The sequence below is a fragment of the Microdochium trichocladiopsis genome, assembly GCF_020744255.1.
Source record: "Microdochium trichocladiopsis strain MPI-CAGE-CH-0230 chromosome Unknown B0I36scaffold_2, whole genome shotgun sequence".
Classification (NCBI taxonomy): domain Eukaryota; kingdom Fungi; phylum Ascomycota; class Sordariomycetes; order Xylariales; family Microdochiaceae; genus Microdochium; species Microdochium trichocladiopsis.
In genome coordinates, this window is record NW_025763545.1 from 3,826,647 (window position 1) to 3,844,179 (window position 17,533).

Genomic DNA, 17,533 nt, shown 5'->3' on the forward strand with positions numbered 1-17,533 from the left:
TCGAATGATGAAAAACTCACAAAGGGAACGGAAAGGTCATTACACCACCCTTTCCGTTCCCCGACTGACCAAAACACAAGCCCTTTTTCCCTTCTTCTGCTTTCTTCCTAGCCCTCACTTTCGCTTATCACCATGCAGGATCTCATCAGAACCCCGGGTGTGAACCTGGTGGGTTCCGAATGTCCTTCATTGGATGAACGAGAAAGGGTCTGGGAAACAAGTGGCGAGAGATGAAAGGGCTTGAAACGTGATGATCAAAGAGAGCCCTGACGATCTCTCCCCCGCGAAGCGAGACTCTTTATTCATAGCATACTTGGCACTTGGCATATCCTCATACTTGAGTGGTGTGGACACACAGACTCGGCACGACTCAATGACACACTTGGTCGAAGTTCACGGAAATACGGGCTAGGCTTCAAAATTCAAATGATACTCGTAGGATGTGTGCACATCGTCTTGATATTTGACCATGCTGAAAGTGAACTTGCAAAGACTCCGAGGCCAACCTCGTGGCCTGTGGATTGGTATATTCCCTGGCGTAGGCCGCCCTGAATCTACCCACCAATACACCTCGTGAAAAGCCATTCGCTGCATGCCGCAGACCTGCATCATGATACGGTCACCTTGGCCGAGTCCGTCTTTGTGAAGACCTCCTCTGAGCTACTAGCCTCGGGCGTTGCAGTTTTGTTGACAACAACGCCATCCACTTCTTCCAAAGATGTAGGCTCTTCCACAACTGGGCCGTCAAGAGTCGTTTTCTTGAACTCCCCGTCCTCAATTGGCGCGGGATCGTGCCCACGACCACTGTTGCTGGCTGAAACACCAATAGCAGGAGTACCACCTTCGGCGATCTTGAGCTTAGTGGAGCCAACAATCTTCTCCGTCTCGCTAACCTTGCCGTCTGCGTCTGCTAGGTCTCCCTCGACGCCGATAGCGTTGTCCTTGTTGTTTTGGCTCTCGAGAAGTGCTGCTTTGTCGAAGCGGACAATCATGCACGACAGATTATCCGTGCTGAAGCGAGCAAGTGCGTGGTCGACCAGCATTTTTGAGGCCGAGACAGGATCTGCGACATCGCGAACCATGTCTACAGCATCTTGGTCCGAGCAGACATCCCAGAGCTGGTTGATTGATTTTAATCAGTATGCTGTACAGAGCAATAAGGGAAGGTGGAGGATAGTAACTTACGCCATCGCATGCGATGATGAGAAACTCGTCCACCTCAGGCTGAATAACTGTCTCGGTTGTGTAGGGGTGGCCCGTCACGAGGTCTTTCATGTAGGTATCGCCCAATGCGCGTGTGACAGCAAGAACGCCATTAACGCGGTTGTTGAGAATTAAACCACCCGCGTTGGAGATGCGTTTACCTTCATTCTCGTCGCTGCCCTTGTGATCATAGGACAGGCGGAGGGCCTTGCCTGCGCGGCAGAGCACGATTCGGGCGTCGCCGACATTCGCCGTGTAGAGCACGCGTTGTCGCACTGCACTCGGCTTCAGCTTAGCATGTGCGGACTCTGGGATAGCAACGCTTGTGCTACCCTCGTCGTCGGCCTTACCATCCTTGGGCTTTGATGTCTCTGCAGCCTTGGACGCCGCAGCCGCTGCAGCGGCGATAGCTTGCGAGCCGGTGGCAGAAGTCGAACTAGGTACTCTGTCCTCCCAGCGCAGGACTGCAACAGCGGCCGTGCATCCACTGTTTTTCAACGGCAGCTTTTCGAACTGGGCATCGACACTTGTGAAAGTCTGGTCGAGGAGTTCGGGGATTGGAGCATTCGGATTCTTTCGTATGATCTCCTCCAAGATCAGGTGCAACTTCTTGCCACACCAGTCTGCAGCAAACGTGCCGGCGTGACCATCAAAAATGGCGAAGTACCCGTTGTCCGTCTCAACGATATCTTGGTTCGCCGCCCCTTCTGATGGCGCCTCGTCTTCGGGATTTGACTTTTGCGAGGTGCCGGATTTGCTGCTTCTGCTGCTGGAATCGGCCGCAATCAGAGGCGCAGGGGTGTTGAGAAAGTTGTACAGGAACGCGTGGGTATCCTCCATTGTGCGTCTGCATTTCCTGTTCCTATCCTCCCAAACGCCAACTCGAAACGTAGAACGTGCTCCAGGAAGAGATTCGCCAGCCGAGTTGTTGTGCTGGCCCTGGGGTACTGCAAGAGTCTGGTCTTGCTTGCCCAGTTTCTGTAGGGGAGTCTGCGTGTTGACGTCCGAGTTTGATCGGCTAACCTGAGAGAAATTGAGTGTGTTCTTGGCGCTTGCGATAAGACTGCTCGCTTTACTGCTCACGCCACTACTCCTCCGCTTCTTCTCCGAACTGGGGACATCGCTGTTGCCGCGGCCTGGCGGGCTGCCGTTGCCGCTGCGCTTCTCACCACCAGCGAGAGCTGAGTCCGCAGGTTTTATCGGGGTGCCACCAGTGGTAGGTGTGTCAGCATTACGATTCGGGGACGGTGACTTCCCGCTGGACTTGGTCGTCGCCTCTGCAGTGCCGGAGTCAGACTTGGTAGTTGCTGAGTTGGAACTACCGCCGCCAAACATTCTGTTCAGCAGGCTACCTCCTTGAGCGGAGAGACTGCGGCGCTTGTTTCCTGCCAGCTTTTAGGACGTAAGGGACCCTGCGTGAAGCGTTTCTGGCGTACAATGCTGTACGATAAGGGTCGGCGGAAGCAAGTTCCTCTGCTTGGCGCGAAAGCGGTAGGCGTTTTGTCGTGTCGCGCGGATGGGGGTGCTGAGTCGACGATGTCAATCGATCAAGCTGTGGATATTGCACAGCTGTATTGCTCCGAGTGCTCAAGACTGAAGGTCGAACGTGGTCGAGTAGGAGATACTGCTTGCGATGAAAAGATGTTAGAGACGCGATGCTCGCAACAAATTGTGGAGTAGTGGTAGCTGTAGCTACAAAAGCAAGACACATTGCTTGTGCTGTCGAGGGGGAGCCGATGTCTGGCCAGCACCATTACGTGATAGCACGGCAGGTGCAGGGAATGATGGGCTCGCAGAATAGTGCATACGAAGACGGATGGTTGCGGCGGCTGGTAGGACATGCAGTGTAGTCAGAGAGAAAAGACCGAGGATCCGAAGCAGACAGTCACCCTGGAGGTGACGGAAAGGTCGAAACTGTCCGCCTCCCTCGGTGCCGTAAGCACAGGAAGGGGCTACGGCCAAACAGTACCTTAACTGCAAGGAAGACAAGAGTCTATCGCTGCTTGTTGCGACCCAGGAACGTGTTGGGAGGGGTTGATGAAAAGGAGGTAGCGGCAAGGCAGAGGAGCGCTGTGACATCTTGTCACCAGCAACGGACGTCACTTACTCGGGTCGCAGGCAGGCGTGATGGCAGCTGCGGGGGTGTTGGTGCTGGACAGTGGACTCGGGATGCGGCTCTGCCGGCGATAGGAGCACGACGAGAGGGGCTGGAGCAGACGATGAAGCCGGCGAGAAGACAAAGGTGGAGGACGGCGCAAAAGGGAGAAGCTGGGTGAGGGAGAAGGCTGCAGGAGGGGGCGCAACCAGGAGACGAGACAGGATCGTGGGGTTGCAGGAGAGCCGTGGCAACGAGGGTCTTGGTTGGCGGAGTGGGCGGGCAGGAGGAGGCAAGAAGATACGTCTGACCCAGCAGTGCGTGCTCCTGCCTGCCTCGATTGACGCTGGCCGCCTCCACTCCAGAGGCAAGCACGCCGATGACGAGCCTGGCCTCCGCTGATCAGGGCCCAACCTGGGGAAAGCTCCCGCCCACTTGGACACCGCATGGCGCTTATCAGAGGCACCGCACCGCACTGCACCTCTCTGGCACTCGAGCGGTCACTGCGTGGACACGCCCCCCGCACGCAGTACACAGGCAGGCATGCAATCCCCGGTGACGACACATAATGAAAGTAGTGTTGTCTCGCAGGGGACTTCAGGAACCATCGCCCAAGACGCGTCCTTAGTCGAGTGGGCTGTCCAGCAGCTACTGTACCCACGAAGAGCGTGCTCATGTCCTGTGGCCCCCGGTCGCATTCCCCGCTGCAAGGGGGCCCTTCGAGCGCCAGTCTGCTCTGCACGCCTCGCCTCGGGCATCAGGACATTCAACTCCGAGTGCATATACTCCACTCTGAAGCATCACCGGTGACAAATTGGACTGAAATTCATGCATACGTTTGCTGTAAGATGCCCAAAACTCCCGTGCTACGTGTCAAGCAAGATATGCATCCCTTCCCAACGTCAGCCATGGGAGCACCGGTCTCGATGTTGTCCTCGTGGCCAACGCACAAGCTCCAAAGCGCCGGTCTCGAGCATCTAATTACTTCCGTAGGCTATCGAGTCGTGCCTGGAGATCATCGTCGTCGCCGCCACCGCCGCCTCCGCTGGGCCCGCCTATGGCCTGCGCAATCCGAGTGTCCGCAGCCTTCTCGGCCTGAAGCCCTGTGGGTGTTTCTCCGAACTGTAGAAGAAAAGTATATGCGTCAGTCAATGATTCGTGCTTCCAGCAGCAGAGCACGCGAGCTTACAGCAGAATTGAGATCTACGCCAATCTCCTCGAGTACCTGCTCAACCACTTCGTCTCCTTCCTCCTCAATCCCGACATCCATCGCATCATCGATCGAGTCGTCCATAATATCCTGGCGCTGCTCCATAATGTCGTTCTCGCGCTCGAATTCCATCGCGATGCGTTGAAGAGCAGGCAGATTCATCGACCGGTTCATGCTGCTGAGGGCCGTTGTCGCACCTTTCATCGCCGTCATCATTTGTTCGTTTGTGCGGTGAGTCTGTTGTGCGGTGAGATCCACGATCGTCAGTGCCCGCTCCAAATATGGCCTCGTGAAGACGCTGGGGAGGCGGCGAGCGTTTTTGTTGCATACCTGTATTCTCAAGGAGATCTTTTGGAGCTGGCTGCGCATGCCGTAGAACTTCTCAATATATCGCCTCGTCCGTACGAGATCCTTGGCCTGGATCTTGGCGGCTCCCATCTGGCCCTTTTGCGCGCTCTGCTTGATCTGTCCGATAAGTGTCTTCTCTTGCTTCTCAAGCTTGACTCGGACCTGGTCGAGTTCGCGGATTGCCTTGTCGAGCATGCGCTGGTTTTTGCGCAGACGCTCGGCGGGCGTCATGCGCTTTCCGAATGCCCATTCGAGAATCTAGAGCGTGTCAGCGATCGTGGCGCACGGCCGTATCTTTGTGGACATGAAGAGGGCTCGCGCGTACGTTCATGATTTTGGCGTCCTGCGATTGATTGGCAAGGCTGCTGGGAGGCTGGCTTTCTTTCGTCGCCCTCGTTCGAATGAGACGGATGCCGACTCCTGGCTGACGCGATCGGCTGGCGACTTTGCCGGTGCCTGCGATGCAAGAATCGTCGGGTATTGGATGTGGTTTATCGCCTTGAACCGCTGGACGACACAAGCTGGGAAGAGCAACAATAGTGGATTCTAGGTGCCTGGAGCAGGCGGCTTAGACGCAGTTACGTCAAGCTGGTCCCGACCCATGGGAATCGTGATAAGCACTCCTTATCTCCCCCTCGGCTTCGGCGGCAGGCAGTCCCCGCCAGTGCTTGACTCGCTGTTGTCCTCCAGCCAGCATTGGCACCGTCGGGTGTTGTCCAGGTGAGCATAGTCCAGCGGAAGCGGTCTGGTGCCAGGTAGGTCCTGCCTCCAGGTGTGGGGCGAGTGAACAATGCACCAATGAGTTTTGATGACATCAAGCAGCAGCGGCTGGTGGAGTGGGCCAATGAACATGCGACTAGCGCCAGATGCCACGCTGTGCAGGCCCCGCCCCGCCAGTTGTTGCTGCCCAGCCAGCCCGGAATGCGCCGGTCTTTTTCCCTGCTGGCAACCTTGGAATCTTACCGCTCCAAGCTTACCGACCAGTTCTTTGCTGGCGGGAAATTTGGTGGCCTGCATCTCGGATCGAAATAGTTCGCCTCCCGACAAAACCATCCACCATCCACGCCTTCCGCTTCGTGCTCACCACCACAACAACTTTGCACACAATCTCTCGCCCCGGCACTGGTTCCTGCCAGATCTAACCGAGGCCTCTTCATCAGGAGCCTCTGCAGCTACCAAAGCAAAAAGACTGTGATAGTCTGATGGCAGTCGTCCTGCGCTAGCCGAAGCACATCCGACACCATGAGCCAGGACTACTTCAGCGGTGGCAAGGGCAAGGGCAAGGGCCCGGCCAAGGACAACTCCGACTCGGACGATGGCGATGACAAGCAACTCGATCACGCTGGCCGGCCAGGCTTCATGACGGTCGGCAGTGGTTCAACGTCACGTCATGCTGATCGGCTCCGACAGCAGCTCCTCGACAACGACTCGGGCTATGGCGGTAGCATTACTGGCGACGACCTCGGGCTCGGCAGATATCCCCTGGGCTCCCCGCGGACGGACCCATCCCTTGCGGGGGAGTTGCCAGTACCGCAGACAGGCGACCTCGAGGGCGACCATCGGAACCGCCAGGCTGCTCTGCACCAGCTCTGGTATAACAAACATCGCGTGGCTCTCGGCCGCTCCATCCAGCGCGTCGTGGAGCTTCTGCGCGACCTGCAAGACATGAACTCTCAGTGGCCGGCGCACTACCCCTCCGTCCAGCGCGCAGAGTCAGAGCGGCCGGCATCCACAAAGTCCAAGAACTCACGTCCAAGCATACAACACACCCAGACAACCCTTGGCGACCAATCGGCGCCAGCCCCCCGGCCGATTCGAAGGTCCCTCACCAGTCTTCCCGAACCCTCTGCCGCAGAATCGAGCAAGGACGCGGAGAATAGTGCAAACGGTGGTGATGCTCCTAGACTGATGACGCCACAAATTGCGCAGGAATTCTCGATCCTGAAGCTGGACCTGAAGCTTGGATCACTACATCAAGCCGAACTTGTGCACTCTCTAGAGAAGGGCTCAGTTGCGTCTCTGCTCGACGGCAAAATCAGCGGCTCCATTCGACACCTGCTATCCTTGCAAGAGCGCATCGAGGACACTGCAAGCAAAGTGCTGATCACAGGCGATCTGAACGCGGGCAAGTCGACATTCTGCAACGCCCTTCTGCGCCGCAAGGTGTTGCCCGAAGACCAGCAGCCATGCACGAGCATCTTCTGTGAGGTTCTGGATGCGCGGGAGAATTCTGGAATAGAGGAGGTTCACGCCATACACATGGACGCCGTGTATAACCGCAATGACGAAGGCACGTATGACGTCTACCCTCTCAAGGAGCTTGAGAACATTGTCGTCGACAATACTCGATATATGCAATGCAAGGTCTACGTCAAGGATGTGAGGACGATCGACGAGTCCCTCCTCAACAACGGCGTCGTCGACATTGCCCTGATCGATGCTCCTGGTCTCAACTCCGACACCACAAAGACTACTGCTGTCTTTGCTCGCCAGGAAGAGATTGATGTGGTCGTCTTTGTCGTCTCAGCTGCCAACCACTTCACACAATCTGCCAAGGAGTTCATCTGGGCTGCTGCTGCCGAGAAGGCCTATATCTTCATGGTGGTCAATGGATATGACATGATCCGTGACAAGGAGAGGTGTCAAAAGCTGATTCTTGACCAAGTCTACGGTCTCAGCCCACGGACATTCAAGGAATCGAGCGAGTTGGTTCATTTTGTTTCGAGTAGCGCCATCCCAGTGGCACCTGGCGGTCCTGGAGGTGGTGGCAGCGGCAGCTCCAGTGGCGGCGGTGGCGGCGGCGGCGATGACGATGATGATCCCAAAGGAAAGGGCAAAGGCAAGGGCAAGGAGAAGGAGAAGCTCCGGGATTTCGAGAAGCTAGAGCAGTCCCTCCGGCGCTTTGTGCTCGAGAAGCGGGCTCGTTCCAAGCTCGCGCCCGCAAGGACTTATCTGCTAAACATCCTGAACGACGTCAATGTCTTGGCCACGGTCAATGCGGAAGTGGCACAGTCTGAACTTGACCGGGTTACCAAAGAGCTGAAGGAGATCGAGCCCCAACTTGAGTCATCTCAGAGGGCCAAGACTGAGGTCAGCGATCAGATTGACCGGGTCATTGAGGACAACTGCAAGGACGTATACGACCACACGCGAATGACTTTGACCTCGGCGATCGTCCAGTCAGGCGAAACCGACTACGGCATCCCGTACCCTGGCATTTGGGGCGCATTCGAGTACGCTGAGGAGATCAAGGAGGCGATCATGGCTGAGATTTCAGCTTCGGTCAACTCTTGCGAAGAATATGCGCGCAACAAGACGACCGGCGGTGTCAATGCCATTAAGCAGCTTGGCCAGAAACATCTCGGCGACGAGTATCAAGATCTTAGTTTCCGGTCTGATGTCATGTTCAAGCGTAGAAGGGATGCTTTGGCTAAGCAGATCGACGTGTCGACGGACCTTGTCGATTTTGTTGATTTCAACACATTGCTGCAACGGCAGGAGAAGATGGCCGGCACCGGCATGGCTCTGACTATTGCCACTGCTGTCGGCGGTCGTCTGGTGGGCGGAATGGGCTGGATGGACCACACCCTCAGCATTGTCAAGGTTGCAGGTAATGACAACCTTCGCAGGCTGATTGTTCCTGGTCTTGTCATCGCAGGTATGTGTGCTTGTGCTGTAATGAGAAGTCGAGCAAAACTAACTTTGATCCCAGTCATCTCCGCTGCCGCCTACATCGTTCAGCAAATCCCTCACTCATTGCCTCATCGCCTGGCACACAAGATCTCGGCCCAGCTGGACACGATTGACTATGTTCACGTCAACGGCGCGCGCATCTCCAGCTCCGTTCGCAAGGTCCTGCGCTTTCCTGCCGACAATCTGCGTGTCGGCCTGACACGATCGTTTGAGCAGCTCGGTGCTCGTCGCGAGGAGACTCTCAAGGTTCGCGGCGAGAGCGAGGTCGCCCTCAAGTATTTTGGCAACCTCGTCCGCAACAGTGCCCGCCAGCGTGCAGCTGTTCAGGAGGTTGACCTCGATGCTCACCCGCACGCATCTTTGGAACTTGGCTCGTTGTGAGCTAGCCTGCATCTTCTCCACCAGATTTTCTTGATTGACGAGCAAAAGAACAAAAATCGGCATGGTTGGCGTTCACTTTCCTGACTTTTTTATTTGACGAGATCACCGAGCACCCTTTAGCTCTAGTGCCACGACTTCTTTGATATCCCCGAGCAGAAAACTCTCCCTTCAACCCCTTTTCCCCAACCGTCGTCCATCCCCCTTTCTTCGGGACGGTTGGACGTATACAGAATTAGCTCGAGAACACGATACCTTTTGATGCCATGAATGATCTGAGTACATGTTTCCCTCCCTGTGACACCTCAAGTTGCGCATATCAGTGAAATGTGGTATTGTATTTCCTTTCGTGTTGTTCTTTGATGATCGTGTTCAGTGTACTTGTGCATGCGCACGACAATATGGATGTTCGCTGGTCGGCGCCCTGCGCAAGCAACATCGAGGATAACTGTCAATTTTTCCACATCATCCTCTTCCCCGTCCGGAGACGCTCTCGTCTTTCTCAGACCTCGTGCCACAGGAAGGATACAATCGGTGCAATGGACGACGTACTCTTCGTGATCGTTCCACCTCGGCGAGCGCCGGCGCACCCTGGTGGTGGTGGCAGTAGTGTTATTGTTGTGGGTATTATTATTGCTGTGTATACCAATCTGGTCCGCCATCGAGTGACGCGAAGCGGTTTCTAGGTCTTCCGCTCATGAATTGGATAAAGAACTATCCCTAAGCCGCTCTTTTCATCAGCCTAAGGAGACTCGCAATTGCATTTGTGAAGCCATGGGACTTCTGAATAAGGTCTAGGGATCATGGATGGAGGCAGACTCTGAGAGCCTTTTGACATCGATCTGACCGGACTTTTTACATTTGTTTCTTTTAACAAAAAGGGTTTGCAGTGGTCAAAACCCTCCATTGAGCTCGTACGTACACCGATGAAGCGTAAATCAAGCGCACACTTCACTGCACCTGCTTGTTCTGCTTAGCCGCTGCGCCGACGGCATGCCACGCAGATACGACACTGAGACCGGCTAAGAGAACTATGAGACGGGAGCGTTGTATAAGTGAAAGGAACAATGAGCTGTCGTGCCAAGGATACTGTAGAGTATTACTATCACGTGGAAAGACAAGACTCTAAAGCCAGCAGCTTCACGAGCACCTCTTTTCATTCTAGGGTTCATCCCACTTTGGTCATAGAACAGGTGGGCGATGTGTAGAGAGCTACGTGCTTGCTTGCAAAGGTCAGCTACAGTCTAGGCAACTTGTCCCTTGCTGAACCTTCTGCAAATAACTGTCGTGAACGCGGCATCACGTCTGGCCACCATACGCTGTGAATGTCCGTGATCCTGTCGCGTGGCCGAACTGGACGTTGCGGTTTGCCCAAAGATGTTTTGCGTAGCCGTGGAGCTTGCAGCCATGTGAGCGCGCTGCTGCCATTAGAGGTCAGCACCTTCCCAGCTTTGACGTCAGCTGCACTAGCCTGCCTTCACTCAATCGCCGCTTCAGTAACCACGCGTATGTCAATTGAAAGCTGGCAGAGTTGGACACATCTATGGAATGTGCTTACCAACACTCCCTTCGGCGCACCTTGGCAGCTTTCTCACTCACGACTAAATGAGCATGGCCACTCTTGTCCAAGCACATTCCCATAATGCAAGGATCACGCCCACTAGACGATGTCTCAAACGCAGTCTCCTCGTCACCTTGGTAGCACAGCGTAGGTTCCTTCCTCTGCGGAGTCACCACCGTGCTGACTGCAAAGTGCTGGATGACTTGGCTGAAGCCCATCTCATTCATGCATGAGCTTGCACGTGGGTGGCCAGCCCTAAATCTGACAAACCAGCCCGCAAGCGTGAACAGACTAACCAGTGCCACCGTTTTCTTTTAGGTCGGCATGGCAGCGTCATTCAGCAGAGACGTTTACCGGGTGCCTGGCAGCAAGACGGATGGCCACATGGCGAGTGGCGGCGTGCAAAACTCTGATGGCTCTAACCACCGCGAACAAAGCCTTGACTCGCGTGCCGACGATTCGACGCCAATAGAAGGGCGACCGACACTATCGCCAGGCACTTCGAGAATCTGCCTGCTCAAATGCGCAGCAAGGAACTTCCTAAGCCACCGAGAGGGACTATGGGACAATGCACTTCGACCTACAATCCGACCGCCCCCACCGTGGCCACGAGATCTGCGCAGTTCAGCGGTAGCCAGTGCTGCTTCCTCGATATCAGCAGCCCACAGGTCCTTCCAAACTGAGCGATTGGCAATTGCTTATCGGAGTGGCGTCGTCGCCAGTCTCAGCAACGGCGACCTAGATACACAATGATGGGCCATCCATCTCCTGACCGAAACGCGTCGCATCCCCAAACGAAGATCGTGGCCGAATTCGTGGTGGCCGGCTCACGGATCTGCAGGGTCTCTGCTCTGCAGTGGGGCGCGGATTGGCGGAGCAATCTCATGGCCCCCAAGTCCCTCTGCGTACTATGTACATTCTTGGACGCCTTGTCGCATTAGTCCACGCCGACCGACAAGCCTGGTACTGTCGTGTACCTCGAAGCACGTGCCTGTGGCTTAGTGGTCTCTGAGAAGTTACAGCAAGTCTATGAGACCTGAACGAGGCAGGGTCATCGTTGGCTGGGAGAGTCCCTTGCCAGATTGACAAGACGTTCGACAAGTACACTTATCGCTTCTTCCCAGTGCTGTCCTGCTGCACCTGTTGGCCACCCTTGCCAGTTGAGGCTTCTGAGCTGTGACTGGTGTGCACATTCTCGTCGTCTATCGCCCGTTCTGCGAGTATGCCGTCCGAGCGCTGCATCACAACCACGACGACGTCTCAACCCCGCTTGAATTGCCCGGGGATCCTTCTCCGTATGGGCAGCACGGCCGGGGAGGCCCAGCCCTTGCGCTGGGACCGTACGGAATATACCCCACAGCCAACCAAGAGAACCCCTGGATCAGCCGGTCTGCCCTGCCGCAGTGGTATGCAGAGGCCGGACGCACGCACTTTGCCCAACCTCGCCAACCTCGTCGACATGCTCACCAGGCGCAGCTGTCATGCAGATACGATTTGGAGACACTGTCGTTGTCCTCGACATGTGTGTGGCATATACGGGTCTGGCCTCCCTCCGACCAGGACGGCATCAGATGGAAGCCGACCACATGATTCAGGAGGTTCTAGCGGGCCTTCCAGTGGGGCGCGGCGTGTCCATCACGGAACCTGCAGCGCGCTCGCCGAAGCGGCGGGCCCCAACAACTCGACTCGCCCATCGCGCCGGCGCTGCCTGTCTTGTGCCGACATTAGCGGCCCATTAGTCAAGATGGGATTCAACAAGTCTGTGGCGTTTCACCGCGAACAGGGTGGGGCCAAGACTGTGCGAAGCAGTGCAACTCGATGGGAATTTCGAGCAACGGCATCTGCCGCACGTCCCGGCACTCACTCAATAGTCTGTCGTCCAAGTTTGTGCTGACGCATGGTGCCCAGCCAGCCAGGTCCCCCACGGCCTTGCCATGCACATGCTCTCTCCCTCGGGACTGCCTATGACAAATCCGATAGGGCAAACACATGGAAGAGTTGCTGCCTAATGTTGGCAAGACGCAATCCGCGGTTCCGTAGTCTGCGAGCGGCTACCAGTCCCGTCTTCTCAGCCAGCATAGGCCGTGTTTACATGAACCTCGAAGACATACCCATGCTCACCTAGGAGTTGGATTGTGCAGTGATAGGACGGCAAGGCACACACGGCCTGGGCAGAGGGCTCGCCTTCCCCATGACAATCACGGCAAATGCTGGTCGGCGTCCTCCTCTATCAGTGAATTCGATCCCGTGAGGCTCGTCGCATGGCAGCCTGTTGTGACTATAATGGCGGTGCCCAGCCGGGATAGCTGCTATTCTGGGTGGGCGGCCTGACTGATCCTTGGGTTCAGCTGCATGCCACCCGCCCTCGTATGCCAGCAATATCTGTCACCAATGGAGCGTGAGAAATGTGGCCGGAACTGCAAGTCAGCACATCACGAGACAGTGTTCCAATAACAACAGCGAGGTGACAAGGCCAAGGATTGGACACTGCGGCCGTCGGGCGACCAACCCTGCTGTACCCGGACCGCCGCGAAGCCATCTATCTTCCTGCATCACCAGCAGGCTCGGCATTGTCAAGGCGAGAATGAGGGTTGGTGGCCAGCGGGTTGGGATGGGCAAGACGGGCGTTGATGCTGATCCTGACTGGCCGGGTGGCCCCTCCCTGCTGTCAGGCTGGATGGATGGGGTGGCGGAGTGGGCGGGTGGAGGGCACGCGGCGGAGGACCCTGAAAAAGGACCCTTGGATCTGGACAAACCCCCCTCCCCGCTCCACTGACATCGCCCTTCGAGGCCCACTCGCATCCTTGCCGCTCCGCGCGAGTAAGCCACTGGGGCCGGTCATCGGCTCGCTCCCCCAGACACGCCAGACGCTCACTGGCCCCTCCAGTCCTCCAGTCCTCCAGTCAGTCGCAGAAAGCTGCGGTGAGCCTTGCCCAAGCTCGCTAAAGTGCTGCCGTTCCCGTCAAAGACCCGTCCTGCATGTCGTGCCTGACCCGCAACAGGGCCCTCCCTTATCTGCCCAATCGCGTGTGTCTCCTGCCCGCTGATTGGCGTCGCTGACTAGCCACCGGCCTCGGAAGACACCACGTTGGAACCGCAAGGCTCGCGGCCCTCCTCACGCACGCGCACGCCACGGTCCATGCTCCTCGCCGCGGCCAGTCATGGCCCCGATGGCCCGTCCAGGGGGCTCGGCCGCTCGGCCGCTGGGCTTCATTAAGGCTCGCTCACCGACCTTCTCGACCTCGACCTCCTCTGTCGCTTCTTCTCTTCAGTCTTGCCTTTCTCCTAGATCTGCTTTTGCCTGCCCTTCCCCTCCCTACCGATTTTGAGTTCCTTAGCAGCGCTCTCGTCGTTACATACCACCAGAAGAGTCTGGCCCGTGGTCCTCAATCCTTATCATCGCTCGAAGGTTGATCCCTCTGTGAGGTTGTGATCATCCGCTTTTCGACCCTAACCTGCCGATCAGTTGTGTAAGTAACTTACTCTGCAGCACCGGCAGCGATGGTTGCTCGGGCCTTTACGACGGTCACACTGATATCTCAAGCAGCAACAACAGTCTACGTCTGCTCTCGAGTTCTTGGTGACGCATATGACATATCGCCATGACCCCGAAACCAGACCTCGAAGCCTATGGCTACCGCTCAACCAGCGAGTCTGAGGAAGATTCGCGCAAGAATGGCAACAACAATGGCAACTCGAACCAGAAGAAGGCAAAGAAGAGGAGGCCGGCCCCTCAACAAAGCATAAACAAGATCTGGAGGCGCTTCTCGGCGAAGCAGTCCTCCAAGGCACTCTCGATCCTTCCCTTCGACCCAGTGCCATTGCCAAGCATCACAGAACGCCCAAACGAGCTCCTGAGCGAAGGATACGAACGTGCACGTGATGAATGCTCCCGCAGAGTCAAGAAGATTGTTCAAGAATGCCGCAGGATCAACACACGGTACAGAGATCCTGGGTACGACCTGGTATGCGACATTCTGCAGATGTAGCCCCTCGCTGGCCCCATCTCTGGGATTCATCAAGTTGACTGGTTTTTCTACTAGGACTGGGACCTGAAAATGGTCAAAGGCAACACACTGAACCACCTGGGCTCCAACAAGTTCGACATTCACGGACCTCGTTCCAGCACCAGCACTGCTGTCCCGAAAGCTGTCAAGAGAGTTCACGAGATCTTTGAGAAACCCACTTTTATGAAGGACACCCTGGGAAGCGACATTAAGCAGGGCAGTCTTGGCGACTGCTGGATCATTGCCGCCTTCAGTGCTCTGGCCAATGTCGAAGGTGGCATTAAGCGCTGCTGTGTCGAGTATGACACTCGTAAGTGCCCGAGCTGCTCACAATCTTTCCTTTGGGGACTTTCTTTTTTTCAAGTTGTGCCCTTCTGACATTGCTCATTTCTTTTTCAGGCATTGGCATTTACGGTTTCGTCTTCTGGCGGGACGGCGAATGGGTCTACTCGATCGTTGACGACAAACTGTTCCTCACCTCGCCGAATTGGGACTCACCCAGCATGCAACGCGATCTGCTCAATCAGCTCGATCGAGAGCAGCCCGAGAAGGAATACCGCAAGACATACCAAACCGGCTCGAAGGCATTGTTCTTTGGCCAGGCCAGGGATCAGAATGAGACTTGGCCAGCCCTGATGGAGAAGGCCTTTGCAAAGGCCCATGGAGATTATGGCTCGTTGGCCGGTGGTTGGATTGGCGAGGGCGTAGAAGACCTCTCTGGAGGCGTGACCACTGAACTTCTCGTGTCCGATATCCTCGACCTGGACGGCTTCTGGGAAGATGAGATTAGCAAGGTCAACCAGGAGTTCATCTTCGGCTTGTCCACGGGTCTCCTGGATGGAGGCTACGGGGACCGCAATGGCATCCGCGAGGGCCACGCATACGTCATGATGGACGCGAAGACCCTCAAGAACGGGCAGCGACTGGTTAAGCTTCGGTAAGTTGACCTATCCCTGATGGACGAGATCAAAGAGTGATTGACTGACTTGCCGCAGCAACCCTTGGGGTAAGACCCGCAAAGGCATCTGGAATGGCGCCTGGTCCGATGGCTCGAAAGAGTGGAACTCGGACGTTGCCAGTGAGCTCGGCCACGAGTTCGGCAACGACTCAGTTTTCTGGATCACCTACGAGGACATGCTGGAGAAGTTCCAGCACGTCGATCGCACTCGCCTTTTCAAGGACAAGGACTGGAGGATGTGCCAGCGCTGGATTGGCGTCGAGGTTCCGTGGAAGCCACAGTGGAACGAGAAGTTCCACATCACGCTCACCAAGGAGTCCCCCCTCGTCATTGTCCTCCAGCAGCTGGACGGTCGCTACTTCAAGGGTCTGCACGGCCAGTACTCATACCGCCTGCACTTCCGCATTCATGAGCAGGGGCGCCCAGATGCAGAGGACTACATTGTCCGGTCGCACGGCAACTACCTCATGGAGCGGTCCGTCACAGTCGAGCTCCCCTCTATGGAACCCGGAAGGTATTCCGTCTTCATCAAGATTGTCGCCGACCGTGACACAGACCTCACCTCGGTAGAGAACGTGGTCAAGCGAGAGTGCAAGAAGCGCATCGAGAACGACAAGCTGGCGCAGGTCGGCTACGCCTACGACCTTGCTCACAGCAAAGGTGTGGCCCACCTTGAGCAGATCGAAAAGCTTCGCAAGGCTTCTGACAGCAAGAAGGCCAGCACCTCCCGGCAGAAGGAGCGCCGCAAGCTCTGGGAGAGGCGGGAGATCAATCGCGAGGTGAACCGCAAGCAGAAGGCCAAGAACAAGGAGAAGAGCGACAAGCGCCGCGCCGCCCACATTGCCAAGTGGGAAAAGGAGCAGGATGAGCTCGAGGCTGCTCGCAAGGCGCAGGCCGCTGAGCAAGAGGCTGCGGCGCAGAAGAAGAAGAAGGAAGAGGAAGAGGAAGCCGCTCTCCAGAAGGAAAAAGAAGCGGCCGAAGTTGTCGCGAGCAAGGCAGCTGAGGCCACTGCCGCGGAGAAGGCGGAGGAAGTGCCTTCGACAGAGTCTGCCAGTGACCAGGACAAGAATGCGGAGAATCAGGCTGGCGATTCTACATCCTCTGCCAGCTCGGAGTCGTCCGCCAGTCCCCAAGATACTCCCACTAGCGAAAACTCGGAGCCTGCGACTGACGAGAGCAAACCTACCGAGGAGAAGGTGGCCGTGCCGCCAGTATCTGGAGGCCCTCCTCCTGAGCCAGAACCTGAGTCCAAGGAGCAGGAAGAAACCCCTGCCCCAGCCAAGGAGGAGCCGGCTCCTCGCCCAGCGCCACCAGCTTACAACTCCGACAACGATTCCTCGGACAGCCCCGTCGAGGACTGGGAGCTGATGTACTCGTCAGATGACATGTCGAGGAAGCCGAGAATGGCAGCACCCCCGCCGCCTGCAAACAACGACAAGCAAGTCGTTGAGAGCGACGGCGAGTCCAGCATGCCCGATCCTTGGAACGCCGTTTGCATTGTCGGGTTCCGCGTCTACTCCAAGGACGAGGACCTGCAGGTGCGCGTCGTCATCGAGGGCGGCGAGCTGGCGGAGAACGGCATGGGCGAGAAGGGCAGCGCCGACATCGACAACGCTCAGATGAACGCCGCTGGTGGGCGAGAGAAGCCTCCTGTCGAGGACGCCGTTGCTGACGAGGTCGAGATCATTGACGGGACAGCAGTGAGCAAGCCCAAGATCGTTGTCGACGATGCCACAGTCGAGGAGGACAAGGAGTCGGACGAGGGCTCCGAGGCCGATGTCGAGGACGAGGACGGCGTTGTCGTCAAGCAGCCTCGCCGGAAGCGCCGGTCGTCATCCAAGAAGGGCAAGAAGAGCGCCGACGTCAACAAGGACAAGGAGGATGGTGAAGACTCGTCCTCGTCGACCGACTCGATGGCCATCGCCACGCCGGGGTCAATCGTCACCGACCGCAGCGACTACGAGCTTGCCAGCTCAAGCAAAGACAAAGACGACAAGAACACGAACTAGATCTGATTTTTTGACAGGTTTGGGCATTCATCCCATACGAAGCATAGCGCAGCCAAGATTCAAATGCGACT

The 17,533-nt window shown here is 56.6% G+C and overlaps 5 protein-coding genes across 5 annotated transcripts; 3 read left to right on the forward strand and 2 right to left on the reverse strand.

Moving 5' to 3' along the window:
- Positions 1–608: 608 nt before the first annotated feature.
- Positions 609–2,538, reverse strand: B0I36DRAFT_359844 (phosphatase 2C-like domain-containing protein; the record flags this gene model as incomplete). Its single annotated transcript, XM_046158202.1, has 2 exons — positions 609–1,118; positions 1,186–2,538. The coding sequence occupies 2 exons, from the start codon at positions 2,536–2,538 to the stop codon at positions 609–611; spliced, it is 1,863 nt and encodes a 620-aa protein (XP_046017378.1).
- Positions 2,539–4,098: 1,560 nt separating this feature from the next.
- On the reverse strand, positions 4,099–5,560 carry B0I36DRAFT_315893 (Snf7 family protein). Its single transcript, XM_046152930.1, has 4 exons — positions 5,182–5,560; positions 4,839–5,114; positions 4,488–4,745; positions 4,099–4,420 (listed from the first exon to the last, which is right to left on the reverse strand). Exons 1-4 carry the CDS (start codon positions 5,185–5,187, stop codon positions 4,280–4,282), a joined length of 681 nt encoding a protein of 226 aa, XP_046017379.1. The 5' UTR covers positions 5,188–5,560; the 3' UTR covers positions 4,099–4,279.
- Positions 5,561–5,827: 267 nt separating this feature from the next.
- B0I36DRAFT_284385 (transmembrane GTPase fzo1) lies at positions 5,828–9,196 on the forward strand. Its single transcript, XM_046151563.1, has 2 exons — positions 5,828–8,514; positions 8,569–9,196. The coding sequence occupies exons 1-2, from the start codon at positions 6,099–6,101 to the stop codon at positions 8,928–8,930; spliced, it is 2,778 nt and encodes a 925-aa protein (XP_046017380.1). The 5' UTR covers positions 5,828–6,098; the 3' UTR covers positions 8,931–9,196.
- Positions 9,197–11,137: 1,941 nt separating this feature from the next.
- B0I36DRAFT_315895 (uncharacterized protein) lies at positions 11,138–11,534 on the forward strand. The gene has a single exon (XM_046152931.1). It carries the CDS (start codon positions 11,238–11,240, stop codon positions 11,427–11,429), a length of 192 nt encoding a protein of 63 aa, XP_046017381.1. The 5' UTR covers positions 11,138–11,237; the 3' UTR covers positions 11,430–11,534.
- A 2,556-nt stretch (positions 11,535–14,090) lies between these two features.
- Positions 14,091–17,462, forward strand: B0I36DRAFT_346257 (uncharacterized protein; the record flags this gene model as incomplete). The annotated part of the gene is made up of 4 exons (XM_046156436.1): positions 14,091–14,453; positions 14,532–14,805; positions 14,895–15,432; positions 15,491–17,462. 4 exons carry the CDS (start codon positions 14,091–14,093, stop codon positions 17,460–17,462), a joined length of 3,147 nt encoding a protein of 1,048 aa, XP_046017382.1.
- Positions 17,463–17,533: the final 71 nt, after the last annotated feature.